We start from the raw sequence: 19,483 nt of genomic DNA on the forward strand, positions 1-19,483 counted from the left end.
CTAGCTTTTGTTTTTTGTGTTGGCAGGCATCAAAACACAATTTGCACTGAAATGTAGACCTGGCGTGTTTGTGCCTGTTTATTGGATATTTAAGTTATTCGTGTTCTTTGTTTTTAAATTTGAACTGTTTTAAGGTATTAGTTGTGTTTACAAAGCACTTTGTACTTCTGTGTTTTGGGGAATACATTTATCCAAGTTATGCATTGTTGTGCTTCAGTAGGATAAAAATATTCATTTATGGTACAGGCAGATATTGTTTTCATGGGGATAATAAAATTGCTTGCAAAACCCAAAATATTATAAAAAGGAAATGCGCCTAGAGTTGCACGGTGGCCGACTGGTGAGCACGCCTGCCTCACAGTTTTTGTTGTTTGTTTGTTGGGTTCTCCAGATACTCTGGTTCCCCCCCACATTCCCAAAACATACATGCTAGGTTGTTTGTCTATAAATTTCCTGCAATTGTCTGGCAACAAGTTCAGGGTGGATCCCGCCTCTCACCCAAAGTCATCTTAGATAGACTCCAGCACACCCGTCACCATAGTGAGAATATCAGTCCAGAAAAAGGATGGATCTCTCAATTTCGCAAATCGAAACATTTTGATGTTTACCCTGAGAAGTCCCTTGCAGCCGGACCCCTCCAAATTTTAATTGACGATCCCGAGACTGAGTAAACACCCAATTTAGCACAATCTTTTACAGTGTGCACTATCTTAGTGTGAAAATAGATATATAATAAATAAATAGATAAATAGTCTGTGTCTTTCTATCTATTTATTTATTTATTTTTTGTCCTGTTCGGCTGTTAGGTCAAGCAGAATGGAGGATCTGTATCCCTTTTATGCCGGAACAGTTTTACTGTCTCACAGTGGAGTTTTTAAGCTGCTGCTGTGGTTTCTTAGTATTATAATTGATGTTTATTGAGAATCAGAGTTGATCAGTCGAACAGAACAAAGTTTCCAGAGGGGAGAGAGAAATGAAGACAAAAGACAAAGCACTAATTGTAAACAGGATGAGAAAACTAAATCATGACATATCTATAACAATGAAACATTAGATATGAGCTTTGTATGGGGCTGTAGTGCTACACCCTAGGAGGGAATGACAGGACAAGATAGAACAGGACAAGGGCAGGAGAAGACGCATGCAGGACAAGGGTCGTGAACCCGGCTGTACAACTGAAGTGTGGTAGGATTGACTATGTAAGTTATAAAAGTCTATAGGACGAGAGTGTGAGTGAGAGGATACCCGAGCAATTCGCATATTTATGAGTTATTTGTCGCAATAAGTGAGTGGCCCCACACCCAGCGAAAGAGTCCCAGGGGTGTGTGCCTGCGGACACATGTAAGTGAATTGACACCGTTTCGCATGCACAAGACTAACAGAAGTGTCCTGTAATTGCTGTGCTGTGCGGAGCCTGAGGACCCCACCCACCCAATCAACCGAGGGGCGGGATCGGGCCCAGGGGTCCACCCGAGAGCAACCCGGTGGACGGGACACGTCCCACACCAGGGACCCAGGGCGGTGCGCTGGTCCAACCGAGGACCAAGTACTGCAAACAGGAAAGCCTAGTTAACTTTATCGAAAGCTTTCTCTGCATCAAGTGACATGATGATTGCATTTAGATTTTTACGCTGTGACATGCTTATTAAATTTAACAGACGTCTGACATTATTTGTGGAATTTCTACCTTTAATGAAGCCTGTCTGGTCATAGTGGATTATCGACAGGAGTACCTTTTCAAGTCTCGCTGCGAGGGCTTTCGCGATAATCTTGATATCTACATTAATCAGTGAGAAGAGCCGATAATTAACCGGGAGAGTGGGGTCTTTACCTGGTTTTAGTAATAATTTAATTGAAGCTGTGTTCATATGGCTACTAATTTGACCTTTATCGTTTTCCTCCTTGACTGTTCTGAAAAATAATGGTGCTAGTATTGGTCAGAAATGTTTAATGAATTCAACAGAGATTCCGTCTGGGCAAGGCGCTCGTCCTGATTTCATATTTTTTAATCAAATTTCTGTGATGGTTAAAGGAACATCAAGGCTGTCTTTCATTTTTGTATCTAATTGAGGAATGTTTAGATCCTTAATAAAAGTTTCAATTTCTTTTTGGTATGGGTTGTTTGAAGATGCGTATAAGCTGCTATAATAATTGTAAAATATTTGATTTATTTCTAGCGGTGACTGTGTACAGTTGCAGTTTGAATCTTGAATGGCTGGAATTAATTACTTTATTGCGCTGAAGTTGGTTCGCAAGGAATTTTCCTGATTTATTATTGTACTCAAAGTTAGTGTATCTGAACTGTTGTTGTAGAAAATCTGTTCTTTTTGATAAGATAACGTCTAATTGATGTTTTACCGTTTGAAGTTGGTTTCTAAGCGTATCTATCGGATTAATTACATATTCTTCTGTGAGGTTTTTACTTTTTTCCTCAATTCCATTTTCAAATTTTTGTTCTTGTTTTTTCTGATACGAAGAGTATGATATGATTCGACCTCAATACAGCTTTCCCGGTTTCCCACAGCAGAGATGGAGATATGGTTGGGGAGTCGTTGAATTTCAAAAAGTCGTCCCATTCCTTTCTCACGAAAGAATCAAAATCTGCGTCCTTCAATAGGGACGTGTTGAAGCACCATGTTGGTGGGGGTCCCAAACTTAATAACATTTTTAGATTGATAGAAATTGGTGCATGGTCGCTGATGATGATTGGTTGTATTATGGAGGCAATTCTTTGAGCTGCCGAATTCTTGTGAACCGACGAGAAAAATGTGTATTCTCTTTTTGTATGTTTTTTCAGCCTCCATATGTTAACAAGACCAATGTTATCCATGTACTGCTCTAGTATAATGGGGCATTGTGGCTGATTGCTATTTCTGAGATTTGAGCGATCTATTAGGTTAAAATCACCTCCCATGATAATTGTAGAATTGGCTGACAAGTTTAACAAGTGTGAAAGGAGCATGTGAAAAAAGGCTGGATCATCTTTATTAGGAGCATAAACAACCCCAATTCCAATGAAGTTGGGCCGTTGTGTTAAACTAAATAAAAACAGAATACAATGATTTGCAAATCATGTTCAACCTATATTTAATTGAATACACTACAATGATAGATATTTAATGTTCAAACTGATAAACCTTTATGGTTTTTAGCAAATAATATTTTTTATGGCTGTAACATGTTCCAAAACAGCTGGGACAGGGTCATGTTTACCAGTGTTATATCACCTTTTCTTTTAACAACATTCAATAAACATTTGGGAACTGAGGACACTGATTGTTGAAGCTTTGTAGGTGGAATTCTTTCCCATTCTTGCTTGATGTACAGCTTCAGCTGTTCAACAGTCCGGGGTCTCCGTTGTCGTATTTTACGCTTCATGATGCGCCACACATTTTCAATGGGAGATAGGTCTGGACTGCAGGCAGGCCAGTCTAGTACCCACACTCTTTTACTATGAAGCCACGCTGTTGCAACACGTGCAGAATGTGGGTTGGCATTGTCTTGCTGAAATAAGCAGGGGCGTCCATGAAAAAGACGTTGCTTGCATGGCAGCATATGTTTCTCCAAAACCTGTAGGTACCTTTCAGCATTAATGGTGCCTTCACAGAGGTGTATGTTACCCATGCCATTGGCACTAACACAGCCCCATGCCATCACAGATGCTGGCTTTTGAACTGGGCGTCCATAACAGTCCGGATGGTTCTTTTCCTCTTTGGCCCGGAGGACACAACGTCCACAATTACCAAAAACAATTTGAAATGTGGACTCGTCGGACCACAGAACACTTTTGATCTTTGCATCAGTCCATCTTAGATGAGCTCGGGCCCAGAGAAGCCGGCGGCGTTTCTGGGTGTTGTTGATAAATGGCTTTTGCTTTGCATCGTAGAGTTTCAAGTTGCACTTACGAATGTAGAGCCGAACTGTATTTACTGACATTGGTTTTCTGTCGTGTTCCTGAGCCCATGTGGTGATATCCTTTTCACATTGATGTCAGTTTTTGATGCAGTGCTGCCTGAGGGATCGAAGGTCACAGACATTCAATGTTGGTTTTCGGCCTTGCCGCTTAGATGCAGTGATTTCTCCAGATTCTCTGAACTTTTGATGATATTATGGACCCATAGGTGATGAAATCCCTAAATTCCTTGCAATTGTACGTTAAGGAACATTGTCCTTAAACTGTTCGACTATTTTCTCACGCACTTGTTCACAAAGAGGTGAACCTCGCCCCATCTTTGCTTGCGAATGACTGAGAAATTCAGGGAAGCTCCTTTTATTCCCAATCATGGCACCCACCTGTTCCCAATTAGCCTGTTCACCTGTGGGATGTTCCAAACAGGTGTTTGATGAGCATTCCTCAACTTTCTCAGTCTTTTTTGTCACCTGTCCCAGCTTTTTTGGAACGTGTTGGAGCCATTACATTCTCAGTTAATAATTATTTGCTAAAAACAATAAAGTTGATCAGTTTGAACATTAAATATCTTTGGAGTGTATTCAATTAAATATAGGTTGAACATGATTTGCAAATCATTGTATTCTGTTTTTATTTATGTTTAACACAATGTCCCAACTTCATTGGAATTTTTAGTTGTACATTGACAATTGTGTAAAGTTTGTACACAATTGTTTAAAGCCTGTATAATTATGTATCGGCCTTCTGGATCTTCTGTACTATTTATTGTAAAAAGTAGTCTTTTATGCACTAGTATTGAGACTCCTCTTTGTCTGCTATTATCAGACAGTCCTGTTAAGGACAAGATAGCCTGAGTGAAATCAGAGTCAATAAGGCATTTTTCTTCTGACTCAGTAAGGTGTGTTTCTTGTAATAGAAAGAGGTCTGTTTTAAATGTAATGATATAATCCATAATCTTAATTCTTTTTGCCTGAGATCGAATGCCATTGACATTCTATGACACAAAATTTTAAGTGTGACATTCAATGGGTGCGTATATCATAATTTTAAATAGATTGGGTACTATGTATTCTTTGATGTTGTTTTTTTGACAGTTTTCAGGAGATTTTTTGGTATTGTGTTGACAAATGTTATTTAGAGAGGGTGATAGAGATGCTATATTTAAGTACAGCAAAGCCAGGGTACATAGAAGGGTAACGAACAAACACTGAACATAGAAAACAAACAGTGACAAGGGGATAGTATGGTGTGTGTGGTGGTGGTTTGTAGTGTGCAAGAAGAGTTTTGAGCAGATAAAACAGATAAAATTGACCTCACTTAGTATGAAACCTTTAAAACTTTTTTTACGTAGCTAACCCTATCTATAATGAAAACTACAAAAAAGAAAAACAACACATACAAAAACAGAAAAGTAGGGAGCTGCAAATGAGATAATATGATACCTTGTCTTTTCTCACTCCCATTTTCTTTTGGTTATTGTTTGACCTTTAGGCCTTTAGGCAAAACATGATTTTCTGAGGTCTATTTTTGTGTTTTTTTTAAAATTCATTAACTAACCTGTCCCCTCTACACAATTAAATCTGTGTCTTCCTCAGTTGGAGCATCTCCGGGTCTTGTTGGACCAGGAGAAATTGACGAATCAAGACATGGAGTCTCTTGGAGATGATTTATTGAAGGAAAAACAAAATTTGGAAAGAGAAATGCATGCTTTAAGAGCAGAAAAAGACAGACAGGTAAATTACAGGAACACGCTCAGAAGCTCTTTGTACCAGTTGTACACCACAGCAATTCAATCCATCATGGTGTGATTAAGAGCAGACACAGATAGGGCAGAATCAAACTTCAGTAAAAACAAAGTGCAGCTGAAATAGGTATAGAATTATAGTGCTCTCCTACCTTGCTAACGCTCTTTCTGTTTTATTTATACTCTCTAATAAGATTTCAGAATTGGAGAGTGAGAAGCAACGTCTTTCTGATGCTGTGGTGTCGCTCCGTGAGCGTGCTCAATCTCACAGTGAAACAAGGGTCCGTGAGGTAGAGGCAGAGAATCGCCTCCTACACCAAGGCATTACTGACACCAGTGCCCGTTTAGCAAGTTTGGAAACTCAACTAATGCTTTACAAAGAGGAAGCAGAGAGGCTGAGGGAGAGGGCAGCAAGATGTGATGAGGTAGAGAGGGAGCTGGTCAGGGTGGAGAGAAACAGGGATGCTCTTAACAGAGAGGTAAGAGATCTAGCATTATCTTTGCTACTACTCATGGAAAAAAAGGATTGACTTGGATGTTTTGGTCTTCAGGTGACATCTCTACGTGCATGCAGTGAGAGTTCAGAGTTTCTTGAGAAGCAGGTGTCCTCCCTGGAGCAGGAGGTGCACAGATTTAAACGGGAGGCAGTGGAGGCTCAGCAAGGGCTTCAGCAACTGAAGAGACAGGAAGCTAATAATAGCCTCCTGACAAAAGAAAACTTGGAACTCCGCTGCTCAGTGGAAAACCTGCGCTCCTCATCCTCTTTTCTCATTAAACAACAGGAACAATATAAGGAGGCGCAGAAAAAGTTGCAAGAAATGCAAAAGACGTTGGACGAGGTTGGAGTGGAGTTACAAGGAGAGAGGAAGAGAGGAGAGAGGCTAGAAATGAATGTTGCCACACTAAATCAAGAGAAGCATCGTTTAGAGGAGGATATGGAGAAGTTTAAAGAGGAAAAGGCAGAATTAGAGAGAGAGAAGCAGCAAATATTGAGTAGGCAGGAAGAGCTGATGAAGGTAGTCGAAGATCTGTGTCAGGAGCAGAGGAGGAGAGAAGAAGGTGACAAGGAGAGAAGGAAGATTCTGTCGGACCTGGAACAGTCTGAAAAGGGAAGGAAGCACTTGGAGAAAGAGAGTTGGAGGAATAGAATGCTACTGGAAGGTAAGGAAGCAGAGCTGGAAGAGAAGGCTAGTCAGTTGGCTGTAGTGGAGAAAAAGGGTGTAGATATGAGAAAAGAGATTAATATGCTAAAGGAGGTGGCAGTCAAAGACAAAGAGTTGGAGAGGGAGAACAAGGAGCTGAACAAACAAGCGACCATTGACAAGAGAGCTTTGGTTACACTGAGAGAGGTAAGAATGACAAATTATTATTTATTTGTATTTGATAGTGTTTCACATTTTTGTGGAGTGAAGATTGAGGACTTTCTGTGTGTGTCATATCATCACATCTACAAACCCCAATCCCAATGAAGTTGGGACGTTGTGAAAAACTGAATACAATGATTTGCAAATCTTTTTCAGCCTATATTGAACGGGACACACTACAATACAAAGACAAGATATTTAATGTTCAAAGTGATGAACGTTATTGTTTTTATGAAAATATTCTCTCATTTGAATGTGATGCCTGCAACACGTTCCCAAAAAGCTGGGACAGGGGCAAAGAAAGACTGGGAAAGTTGAGAAATGCTGTTCCACAGGTGAACAGGTTAATTGGAAACAGGTGAATGTCAACATTTGGTATAAAAGGAGCTTCCCCAAAAGGCTCAGTTGTTCACAAGCAAGGATGGGATGAGGTTCACCACTTTGTGAACAACTGCATTAGCAAATAGTCCAACAGTTTAAGAACGTGTCTCAACGCATAATTGCAAGGAATTTAAGGATTTCATCATCTACTGTCCATAATCTCATCAAAACATTCAGAGAATCTGGAGAAATCTCTGCATGTACTGTAAGCGGCAATGCTGAATACCAACACTGAATTGCCCAAGCCCTTCGATTCTTCAGGCCGCACTGCATTAAAAGACAGCATTATTGTGTAAAGGATATTGGCACTTGGGCTCAGGAACATTTGCTACAGCTCCAAATGCAAGTTAATACTCTAGCAAGCAAAGTGAAAGCCATACAGTATATGAACAACACCCAAAATGGCCACCGGCTTCTCTGGGCCCGATCTAATCTGAGATGGACTGACGCAAAGTGGAAAAGTGTGCTGTGGTTTGACGAATCCACATTTCAAATTGTTTTTAGAAATCATGAACGTCGTGTCCTGCGGGCCAAAGAGGAAAAGGACCATCCGTAACGTTATCAACGCAAGTTCAAAAGCCAGCATTTCAGATGGTATGGGGAGGGGGGGTGTTAGTGCCCATGGCATGGGTAACTTCTGTGGGTACATCTGTGAAGGCACCAGTAATGCTGAAAGGTACATACAGGTTTTGGAGCAAAATATGCGGCCATCCAAGCAACATCCTTTTCTGGGACATACACATTCCTGCTTATTTCGGCAAAACAATGCCAAGCCACATTCTGAAGGTGTTACAGCAGCGTGGCTTTGTAGTAAAAGAGAACGAGTACTAGACTGGCCTGCCAGCAGTCCAGACTTGAATATGTGTGGCACATTATGAAGCGCAAAATACCACAGTGTTACAGGCATCAAATTCAAAATGAGTGAATATTTACACACACACAAAGAACAGTTTATCAGTTTGAAAATTAAATGTCTTTGGAGTGTATTCTAGTGATTATAAATTGAAAATAATTCCGTTTTGTGTGGGGGTTTTTTCTTTTACGTTTTACACATTGGAACTGAGGTTTGTAATATGCTGTAGAAGTGAAAAGGTTCGTAGTTGTGTCACAAAGAATGTTGTGTGTGTAGGAGTTGGTGTCAGAGAAGTTGAGAGTCCAGCAGCACAGTGTTGAGTTGGAAAGACTTAATGAAGAACTGGAAAAGGTTGGACTGAACCGAGAAAGACTACTACAACAGGAGCACATGCTGGAAGACAGGTAGGTTTAAATCACACAACATACTGTACTAGTCACTTTCTTGGCGTACTTATCAGGCTTAATTTAGAATGTTGAAGTTGACTTGGTCCTGTGTGTGTCAGCAAGTACAAGCTGCTTGAATCTCGACTGGAGGAAACAGTCCAACAGGCAATGAAGATTAAAGAGGGGAAAATCTCCAGTCTGGAAAAGAAACTGGAAGAGTGCAACACACACAATGCTACACTACGTACAGAGCTAGCGACTGTAAGTGAAAACAATAATAAATAAAAAAACTGAGCATTTACTTGATAGCAGTAGTTTTGGATTATTTGGCAATTCAGTTTTATTTAAGCTGTTGTTTAGCCAACTATCTGGTGTAATAGTGTGAGGTTGGTAAACCACATATTACAAATACTGCACTCAAATATCTTCCACTTAATAAGATAGTCTCTGCACAGTACAATTCCTAAACTGTAACACTTTAGTGGGAAAGTGGTCTCAAAAACCCCCCTTTCAGAAATTAATTTCTTGGCTTCAGTTCTTAAGGAAGTCTTCTCCAATTCATCATTTTGTACACTTAGTAAATTGGTATTTAGAATAAATGAGATGAAGTAGCAGGTCAACTGGAGTCATTTACTAGTTTCACAGCTTAATGTAAAACTAAATAAAGAAGCAACAGTCATTGTGTTAAGATATGAGGCTGACTAACTCCCCTTTTCACTGCCTAGTCTGTATAAATGTATGCTTTCAATTCAGAATTAAGTCTGCCTGTATTTTTAGAGAAACATATAAACAAAGATAATTAAATTAGGAACGATTAAGGAGGATATTTGTAAAAATAGCAATAAAAAAAGACCTACACTGTAAAAATTACCTTCTGTCAACCATATAAAAAAAATAATCTTAAAAGGCAATTTGTCCCTAAAATAAGTGAATGACTTAAATTGACTCAACAAGATTCCTAAAATAAGATTGTATTTTAAAATGTATTTTTGTTTTGTTGAAAATGTTTTTAAAAGAGTCAAAACTGTCTTAAAAGAAATAAAGTATGGGGTATTTGTACTAGAAATAAGGTAAATTCACTAGGTAAGATTTTGCATTGTACAGGAATTGGTTTTATTTTCATTTTGCTTTAGGCTCTTCAGAAAGTGTCTACCTTCCGTCAGCAACAGGAGAGAGAAGAAAACCACAACTCTCGTGGGTGCTCAAGAGGAGATGGGCGGAGGGAGTCAGCCACAGCTGAGCTGCTCCGTATCAAAGATCATCTCATAGAAGTAGAGAAGAATGTAAGGTTTTTTTTTTTGTGTGTGAATTACTAGTTTATTCCATTGATACTCTGTCATTAATGCTTATTAATATTCACGCCGTTGCTCAGAATTGAAGTCTAGTTTAATTTTCCAATATATGAACTGATGTTCTAATCTAGTTTCCTCTACACACATCACTGTTTTCTAATATAATTCAAATGTACAACATGCGAGGTCACTGATGGTGTAGTGGTACACTCGCCTGACTTTGGTGCGGGCAATGTGGGTTCAGTTCCCACTCAGTGACGGTGTGAATGTGAGTCCGAATGGTTGTCCGTGTCTATATGTGCCCTGCGACTGACTGGCGACCAGTTCAGGGTGTAGTCCGCCTTTGGCCCGAAGTCAGCTTGGATAGGCTCCAGCACGGCCGCGACCCTAGTGTGGATAAGCAGTACAGACGATGGATGGATGGCTGTACAATATGCATATTATACATTTTTGCCTCTTTGAATTGTTAATATTTAATAGTGTCAGTATTTTCCCTAGAATGCCTCGCTTCAGACTCAGAGCAGTTTGTTGAAGGAGCAGCTTAAACAACTGGAGAACCAGAACAGTTCACTTAACAACCAGATGGCGACACTGCAGCGACACACAACAATGTTGCAGGAGCAGAATTCAGCTCTCCATACTAAGACGGCGCAACTTCAGGTACACAGCTCATGTTTAAACATATTTGTTAATCAGCTTGGTCATGACCAAATGTTATTAACATGTTGCTCGGTCATACCAAAGATACACACCAAACTGCATCCAAATTTTATACAGCTATTTGAATTATGCAACAACGTACCATTCCGAATTTTTTTTCAATATCAAGATAGTGGTTGCTATTTTGTTTAGAAATTGGAAGATCAATTTGGTATAATAGATGTTACTGTCCCTAGGTGGAAAACTCCACGCTGTCTTCCCAGAGTGCATCTCTGATGGCTCAGAATGCTGTGTTGCAAGGCCAAGTCACCGCCTTGGAGACTGAGGTAGAGTCATGGCAAAGACAGCGAGAGGAGGCATGGCGAGGAAGAGAGAGTGTTCTCAATGACCACGAGCGTCTTCTGAGCGTTCATGAGAGGCAAGCCCATGAGTACGAGCATTTCATCAGTCAACACACTGCTCTGAAAGTCAAACAGAGGACACTAGAGAGCGAACACAGAACAATGTACAGCAAGTAAGTTGGTTAATATGCATACCAAAGACATTGTAGAACACAACCCTTTTTTTTTTTTTTTTTTTTTTCTCTCTCTTCTCCCTAATTTGAATTTTCAGTTGAACATAAACATTGTGACTCGTGATTGAATTATATCGTTTTAGGGGTGGAACAGTTTTTGAAAACCGTCCCAACGGTTTAGTTAAACTGTTTCGGTTCAGTCCGTAGGCACGCGCAACTGCTTTTTTTCCCCCCTTATTTATTAATGTGGCGAAGCAGTGTGACAGCGCTAATGCAAGCCAAGATGGCGGGGCACATGGTTACCGCGGTGTGTATAAGATGCATTCGGAAATTAAACCTGACGCCCTAACTCAACCTTCCTCCCATCAGGCAGAAATTACAAAGTTCCGCTGGCCCAAAAAAAAAATTCGTAAAAACTATTTTATTCTAACCTCCGTCTTTCTACCACCTTGAGCCAGTGTTGAATTCTGGGTAGCGTAGTAACTATGCCCGTTTGTTCCGTTGTCATTGCATTGCGATTTGACATAGAAAACAACATTTCCCAACACCTTCAAGTTTATCTCAAGAGACATTTGTTTAGTGTAGGATCGGAAAAATACCTTTGGGCATAATTCCTAGAAAATGAATAGTGCTCAAACGAATCTCCAATGTATTTACGTTTCTGAGTCCATTGAGAGATATGCGTCAGACCTACTTCAACTAACCAAGGATATGCAATGCTAGAATGCAGTGTAGCTAGTCAAGCTCCCTTGGATAGTAGTAGGCATATACAGTAAGTGGCAGACATATCCCAAAGTGTTATAATTCCTGATTACCTGATTTGGTTGTAAATACCCTCAAATTAAAGCACATCTTGTTCATTTCAGTTTAAATCCACTGTGGTGGTGTTTGGAAGCCAAAGACATTTGAATAGTGTCCATGTCACATGACTTAAAGAGAGAAAGTTTATGGAGTCAACTTTATGTATGAGCTGAGCTCATTCACTTATGATTATCATCAGGTAGATAATAACATTAAAAATACACATAATAATCACTCCTCTACCCCTATTGGATATGAATTATGCAACATGTCAGTCCATGTGCATCATATAAAACTTAGATCGGTGTTTTCCAATCTTTTTTTGAGCCAAGGGACCTATTTAACATTAGAAAAACCTCACAGTAAACCACCAAACGAAAATGTTACAAAAAGTATAAATATTTGAAATAATGATCTTGTCTCAATTTAGTCACAAATGTACTTAGTGTGGAATCTGGGCTTGTTTAGTTGAACACAAGATGATATCCTGTGTTTGCAAGAAGCCATGACTTATTCTGTTGTATGAATGGCACAGGTGGATACACAGCTTTAAGAGCGTTTAATTGCCCTACCTGTCACTATATGCCGCTAGCATAGATGAAACAAAAAAATATATATTTCTGATTAATAAAACATAATTTAAATAATAACAATAGAAATGAATAAACATACTTCTACAGTTTTAACCTAATAATCAAAGACATACTGTAATGGGTTTTCCTCGGAGTCAACGAAACCGAAAACCGTGACCGCGAAACAGATAGGAACCAAATCGTGGATTTAGTGAAACGTTCGAACTTTAGATCGTATATACTAAAAAAAAAAAAAAAACATTAAGCTGTTTAGTGTTTCATTACTTTTATGCCTTAACAGGAAGAACACGTTAATTTCTAGGAAATTTTATGTTCAATAATGTAGGAATGCAAGAACAAAAAATATGCAACTATATTCATGTTTAATGACAGTGAAATTTTTTTTTTGTTTAGTTTGTTTGTCTTTGTGGCTCTGCAGGTATTGCACTTTGTTACAGCAAAAGGAAAAATGGGAGGAGATAGAAGGGCGGGGTCAGAAGGAGAGGGAGGAGCTAAACCAAGAGCACCAGAAAAATCTGCTACTGCAGCAAGAGAATCTCCAACTTAAAGCTGATGTGGACAGGTACATGCTGGCAGACACTGACAATTACCTATTACAGCAGGTTCTAGGTTTTACGACATAGATGACATTTCGGGGTTACAGACAGCGTGCATTATGTCGTCAGGCGGCACAAGAAGGCACGCTCTGTCATTGCTGTATTTACTGTTTTTCATTTGATTCTTTTAAATTTATGGCTCACTAGTGTTTTTCATACAAATATTGACTATGACTGTTACTGCGTTAGTAATAGACTACAGTACGTTCCAACAAATTAGAGTTGGGTCTACAGGTAATTATGTGTAGATTCATAAGACATTACAGTGGAACCGCGAAGGTTGAACACTGAGTAGCTGTTCAACCTCTGATTTTTTTTTTTGTCACATTTTACAAAATAAACATGAGAAATATCAAACATCAACAAATATAGTATTTATTGTCATCTGTGTGGTCTTACATTATAACAATCTGTTAATAAAGACAAAGCATCTTGATTCTTTGCAACTACCAAGGAAAAGGAAAGGAAATCTTTTTTATTAACTCTCATCATATACAATCTTTAGGATGTCACAAAGCGAATCCCAAAAATCAGAGCAGTGCAACGAGCTCCATCAGCAGATGAATGAACTCAAGAGCTCATTTAGCACTGCCCAGCTGGAAATGAATCGATGGATGACACGATATGACTCGCTCATGGAGCAACACCAGGGCTTGGAACTCACTATGACCAAATTAGACAACCACCGTGAGGTACGCCTTTTCCCAGATGTTCAAAAGTTATATTGTTAATGCATGGCTTAAAGTACTCCGGCATAGTGCCAGAAATCCGGCGTATGAATTTTTTTTGACAAGACTCGCTTTACTTATGTGTGCGTTTAAATAAATAAAAAAATAAAAATGAAAATAAGCTCACGTGACATGAAATCGAGCCCGTCAGATAGTGGTGTACATGTGCTGTAAAAACATCTGCCATACTGTTTGTAATTGTATGGTTATCTTACAGTATATTTCCCTCTCGCCGCGACTGAGGCCGGGTATAGTTCACTTGAGTTTTTCCTCCGAGGGGGGAGGCGGTGCCGCTCGCTGCGGGCTTGCGGACAGGCTCGTCGGCTTTCACATGCGGGCAGCCGGCCAGCCATGAGCCTCAATCGGTCGGTAAAGAGAAGCCTGCAGCAGGCTGGGGGAGTCTGGAACCTAGCCCGCAGGTTATTCGGAGTCTATAACTGCGAGGTATGTTTAGCTGGCTAGCTAGCTAGCTGTCATTTTTTTAAATTAATTTTTTTATTTAAGTGAGCCACCGTTACACTGTCACACTTGCTGTCTAAGCACCGTGCCGTTGTCCAAGGTAAACCCAATTGAACCGGGCCTTTCACACCCACATGAACTCAAGTATTGCACTTAAGTTCAGTTTTGACTAAGGTTGAGTACTGTACAGTGCCGTGAAAAGGTATTGGCCCCCTTCTCAAATTCTTATATTATTGCATAGTTTCCCTACTTCAATGTTTCAGATCATCAAAGAAATGTAAATATTAGACACATATAACCCAAGTGAACTTAAAATGCTGTTTAAACCTAATAAGTGGTTGGGCCATCCAAAGCAACAACTGAAATCAAGCGTTTTCATCCCAGTCTTCCTTGCAGAATTGTTTAATTTCAGCAAAAATGGAGGGTTTTCGAGCAAGAACGGCCTTTTTAAGGTCATGCCACGACATTTCAATCGGCTTCAAGTCTGGACTTAGACTAAGCCACTCCAAAACCTTCATTTTGTTTTGTTTTTTTACGCCATTCAGAAGTTGGTTTGCTTGTGTGTTTTGGATCGTTATCCTGCTGCAGCACCCAAGTGCGCTTACGCTTCAGGTCACAAACTGATAGCTGAACATTCTCCTTCTGGATTTTGTGTTAAAGACCAGAATTCATAGTTCCTTCAATCATAGCAAGTTGTCCAGGTCCTGAAGGAGCTTAGCAGCCCAAGACCATCACACTACCACCATGTTTGACTGTTGGTATGATGTTCTTTTTCTGAAATGCTGTGCTACATTTATGCCAGCTGTAACAAGATACACACCTTCCAAAAAGATCAACTTTCATCTCGTCAGTCCATATAATCTCTCAAAAGTCTTGGGAATCATTCAGATATTTTTTTTGTAAGACACGGCTTTATGTTCTTTTTGGTCAGCAGTGATTTTCGCCTTGGAACTCTGCCATGGATGCCATTTTTGCCTTCTTTTCCTTATTGTTGTGTCATGAACACTGACCTTAACTGAGGCAAAGGAGGCCTGCAGTTCTTCAGAAATTGTGCTAAGTTCCTTTGTGTCCTCCTGAATGAGTCATTGCTGTTCTCTTGGGGTAATCTTTGTAGGTTGGCCACTCCTGGGAAGATTCACCACTGTTCTGTGTTTTCTTCATGTGAGGATAATGGCTCTCCCTATGGTTCACTGGGATCCTAAAGCTTGAGAAATGGCTATTGTAACCCTTTCCAGACTAATAGATGTCAATTACTTAATTTCTCGACTGTTCTGGAATTTCTTTGGCTGTTTTTAAAAAATCTTTTGTCCGACTTGATTTTGTCAGAACAGATTCTATTTAAGTGATTTCTTTATTGAACAGGTCTGGAGGTAATCAGGGTTGGGTGTGATCAGTGAAAATTAACCAAACATTGTGATTAGCCACAATTAAGTTATGATTTAACAGGGGGTGTAATTACTTTTTCACACAGGGCCAGGTAACTGAATAAATTAGTTTTCCTTAATAAATGAAATCACCATTTAAAAACAACATTTTACGTTCACTTGGGTTATATTTCTCTGATATTGACATTTGTTTGATGATCTTAAACATTAATGTGGGGAAACTTGAGAATACTTTTTCACGGCACTATATGTCATTTAGGCCAAATTTGTCTTGCTTTTTAAATTTTACAATGATCTGACAGCTAAAGTTACTGTACATTACAGTATATACTCTCCCCCTGTCCAGTAAATATTTACCACCCAAAATGTTCAATACTGTTGATTATCAGCTAAAAAGTGTCAATTTGAGAAAATTATCCTATTTCCTGAGCTCAATAAGTCCTTAAAGTCCTTTTATGTTTTTACATAAATAACCAGTGGCCTCATGTACAAAAAGTGCGTACGTTCCTTTTCATGGCAAAGTTTAGATGTATCAAGAGTGAAATGACCGTGGAACAGTGCGGTGCCTCATGCCAACTCCATGGCTGGCGTACACACATTTCTATGGCTGTTGGTGGTTTGGCGAGACGTAGAGGTGATGCTGGGAAACTGTTATCATAAATCTGCACATTAGAGACACATGAACAATTAGCACTGATGAACAATTAATGCCCGACAACATTTGATTTCAACAATGTAAAAGATGCAAGGACTCGGAATTCACTTGTTAACCAGTGTATTTAATGAATCACTGATATTTGTGAGGACACCTATTAATTGATCAAGGTGATCATTTATGCCGCCTATTGCCCTCACAATCGCTTCTTGTCACTGCAGCACATGCACTGAAAAAAAATAGTCCTTACTTAATTTGAACATCTACATTGGTTGCACATTATTAGAATGTGTTAAAATGACGTATTTGTTTTTTAGGAGAAATAAATTGTAATGTAACATTATCACATTTTAATCAAATGCAACCAATGTACATTCAAATTAAGTAAATTCAAAGGACTCTTTTTGTCAGTCTGCACGGGTGCAGCAGCAGCCGGTTGTTGGAGCGTCATTGCATCGGAGACCCTGGGGATGCCGGAGGGGAGACCAGGGACGGTGGAGGAATTCCCTGAACATGTAGCGCGTGGCTGCAACTGCACTGATGAAAAAAAAAAAAAAAAAAAGTCCTTTGAATGTACTTAATTTGAACATGTACATCGGTTGCACATAATTAAAATGTGTTAAAATGACATAATTTAACCCTCTTCTCCTAAAAAAATATATATTTGTTTTCAGTGTGCGTGTCCTCTCCTGTGTATTATAATAATAAATTGAGTAATCAAAAAGGAGTCAAAGTGTTTGATATCCTCTTTGATATGCTGATGTGCTTCTAGTAGAATTCAAAAGATTTATTACATATAACATACATACAACATTTACGCATGAACCTTTATCTCACACGTTTGAGTGTAGGTTACTGTATGAACACATTTGTTATGAGTTATAAAAATACATGGTATTAACCTTGTGGGGTGATCAGAGTCAGCCACGTGCTCCCACCACCCCATGTTCGCAGCGACTCTTTCCTCGAACGGGGTGAGGCCCTCTACGCCGGTTCTTCCGCCTGTTTTGACCACACGTTGGCGGTGGGCAAGCTGTCCTCCACTTCACGTCCACCTTAATGTCTGACCCCTTCTTTTTTAGTTCAGCGTGTGTACGCTGTTCCATCCCCACAGCATTGACAGCCGTACACGCACTGTCCCATTCGCTCCTCTTTTTGATGTTGTTAACGCTGGAGGACAGCATGCCAAAGAGGATTTTCTTGCGCATCTCCACTTCATTGAGCAACTTCACATTCAGAAAAATTATTTTTCTTCATTACCTTGCTCATTTTCCATTTTTTCTGATCATGCAGCGATCAGGATCTCAGGTGCAGGGTTCATTTAAATATGACTTTCATATTTAAATGTGGGCGTGGACAGGGAGGGGTCGGCTACTCCAACACGTGCGCTCATTTCCACTCTGATTGAGATGTACGAAGGAAATGTGCTTGGATTCATGTGTACGCACAGATTCATACATCTGGATATTTTTGTGCATACGACGTTTTCTGGATTTGAGCGTACGCCATATTTCAGTAGGAAATCCACGCAAGTCTTTGTACATGAGGCCCCAGGTCAGTTTTGAATCAGCTGGTTATCTGTTCATAAAGTAGTTATTTATATGATAATAAATTCGGCATCCATTCATAAACTGATTAGCTCTAAGCAGTAATCCCCCCTCCATTGCCGGGGTTGCATTCCAGTCCACCTCAGAAATTAGTGGAATTTGTGACATAAGAAATACCCTATTTAAAAACACCTTAAGCATGTTTTTGTTACAAAGACATAAAACAATACAAACACCTTTAAACACATATAATTTATTGAAAGAGAACAAGAGCAATCGCTAACACAAAAATATTGTACAAACATTGTAAAAAAAATAACAACTGTAATTAAAATCTGCATTATAGCGACGGGACCACGAAGCATGAAATACCCCCAACCCCTGAAAATACCATTTTGGGCATGGAGATTTTTCTCACTTTAAGCCATGTTGATGTGATTAGGTGATACTCTTGTGCCAACTCTTGTTTTGATCCAGCTATTAAGTCGCCTGAAAGGGAACCTAGAAGAAGAAAATCATCACCTCCTGAGTCAGATCAACATTCTGAGTCAGCAGAACCACACTCTGCTGGAGAAAAGCATGGAGAGCAAAGAGCTTTATCATCAGGAGCAGAAGCTCTACATGTAATTGGATGCACACAAATGTATTTACTCAATGTAGAATGGAAGATCAGAGACAGTACTGTACTGTCAGTAATGTATTGTATCAAGTGTAGGCATTACATTCTCTAGAACTAAAGCCCCTTTTCCACGCCACTATAACTGTTCATCCTTGCATTGCTCTACTCACTATGGACTCTTTTCCACTGGCAATTGGTACCATCAGATACTACCTGGGGTTTTAAGGATGATGAGTTGACACCTAATTGGTCATAGGTCAAACATATTTTCAGGCTTTGTAGCGAAAAAACCATAGTGGAAATTACACATACATGCTAATGTTAACTTACCCTGTTGTTGAGTGGAAGCTGCAGTATTAGACCTTTTTACATGGCACCTAGCACAGCGCAGTGAGCCGTCGACTAACTAATTCATTGTGCATGTGCTATCGCGGCGCAATGTTGCGGCAGCCTGCCATGAGATGGTGGTGGAGTGATTTCAGAGTGACAACACTATGAGATTTTGGTGGAGTTCTACAGTGGAAACAGCAGAGAAAAGGAAGAAAGGAGAAAATGGGGGAATCAATGATTAATGCGGTGTCCCAGTGTCCTGATCCTTAGGACATAAGACATGATGTTCCGTGACGTGGTAAGAAAGGCACAGCGATGGAGAGAGAGCTCTACTACTTTGGACCAGGTTGGTTGAAAGTGTTAGAAACGGCTGATTTAAAAATTAAATACAAATTTAAAAAAAATTTGTAGCGTATCTGTGTTAAATAAAAATGTGATTTAGGAGAAAACAAAAAACTGGAAGCAATGCTTGCGTTACTTCCGGTTTAGCGTAATTTTAAATTACAGCGTTATAAATCAATAATTTTATCAAGTAAAGGGGCCACCACATCACTTTTTAGATGTATAAAACTTCAAGACAAAGTGACGACAAACCTTTTATCCTCAGTTTCGTAATTTGAAGGTTGCTACATGAATTAGATAAGAGTTCTATACGGCCAGAGGTTT

General features: G+C 39.5%; 1 protein-coding gene across 4 annotated transcripts in view; it reads left to right on the forward strand.

Annotated features, from left to right (window-relative positions):
* ccdc88c (coiled-coil domain containing 88C) overlaps positions 1 to 19,483 on the forward strand; it is a 127,070-nt gene that overhangs the window by 75,687 nt on the left and 31,900 nt on the right. For all 4 annotated transcript variants that reach the window (XM_061793688.1, XM_061793689.1, XM_061793691.1 and 1 more), the window contains 11 exons: positions 5,506 to 5,643; positions 5,849 to 6,133; positions 6,206 to 7,003; positions 8,529 to 8,656; positions 8,758 to 8,899; positions 9,772 to 9,921; positions 10,429 to 10,590; positions 10,827 to 11,104; positions 12,917 to 13,060; positions 13,600 to 13,786; positions 18,346 to 18,491. In XM_061793688.1, coding sequence (XP_061649672.1) covers positions 5,506 to 5,643; positions 5,849 to 6,133; positions 6,206 to 7,003; positions 8,529 to 8,656; positions 8,758 to 8,899; positions 9,772 to 9,921; positions 10,429 to 10,590; positions 10,827 to 11,104; positions 12,917 to 13,060; positions 13,600 to 13,786; positions 18,346 to 18,491 — 2,558 coding nt within the window. The remainder of the gene's footprint in view (positions 1 to 5,505; positions 5,644 to 5,848; positions 6,134 to 6,205; positions 7,004 to 8,528; positions 8,657 to 8,757; positions 8,900 to 9,771; positions 9,922 to 10,428; positions 10,591 to 10,826; positions 11,105 to 12,916; positions 13,061 to 13,599; positions 13,787 to 18,345; positions 18,492 to 19,483) is intronic.

This window comes from Phyllopteryx taeniolatus, chromosome 13, assembly GCF_024500385.1.
Source record: "Phyllopteryx taeniolatus isolate TA_2022b chromosome 13, UOR_Ptae_1.2, whole genome shotgun sequence".
Taxonomy (NCBI): Eukaryota; Metazoa; Chordata; class Actinopteri; order Syngnathiformes; family Syngnathidae; genus Phyllopteryx; species Phyllopteryx taeniolatus.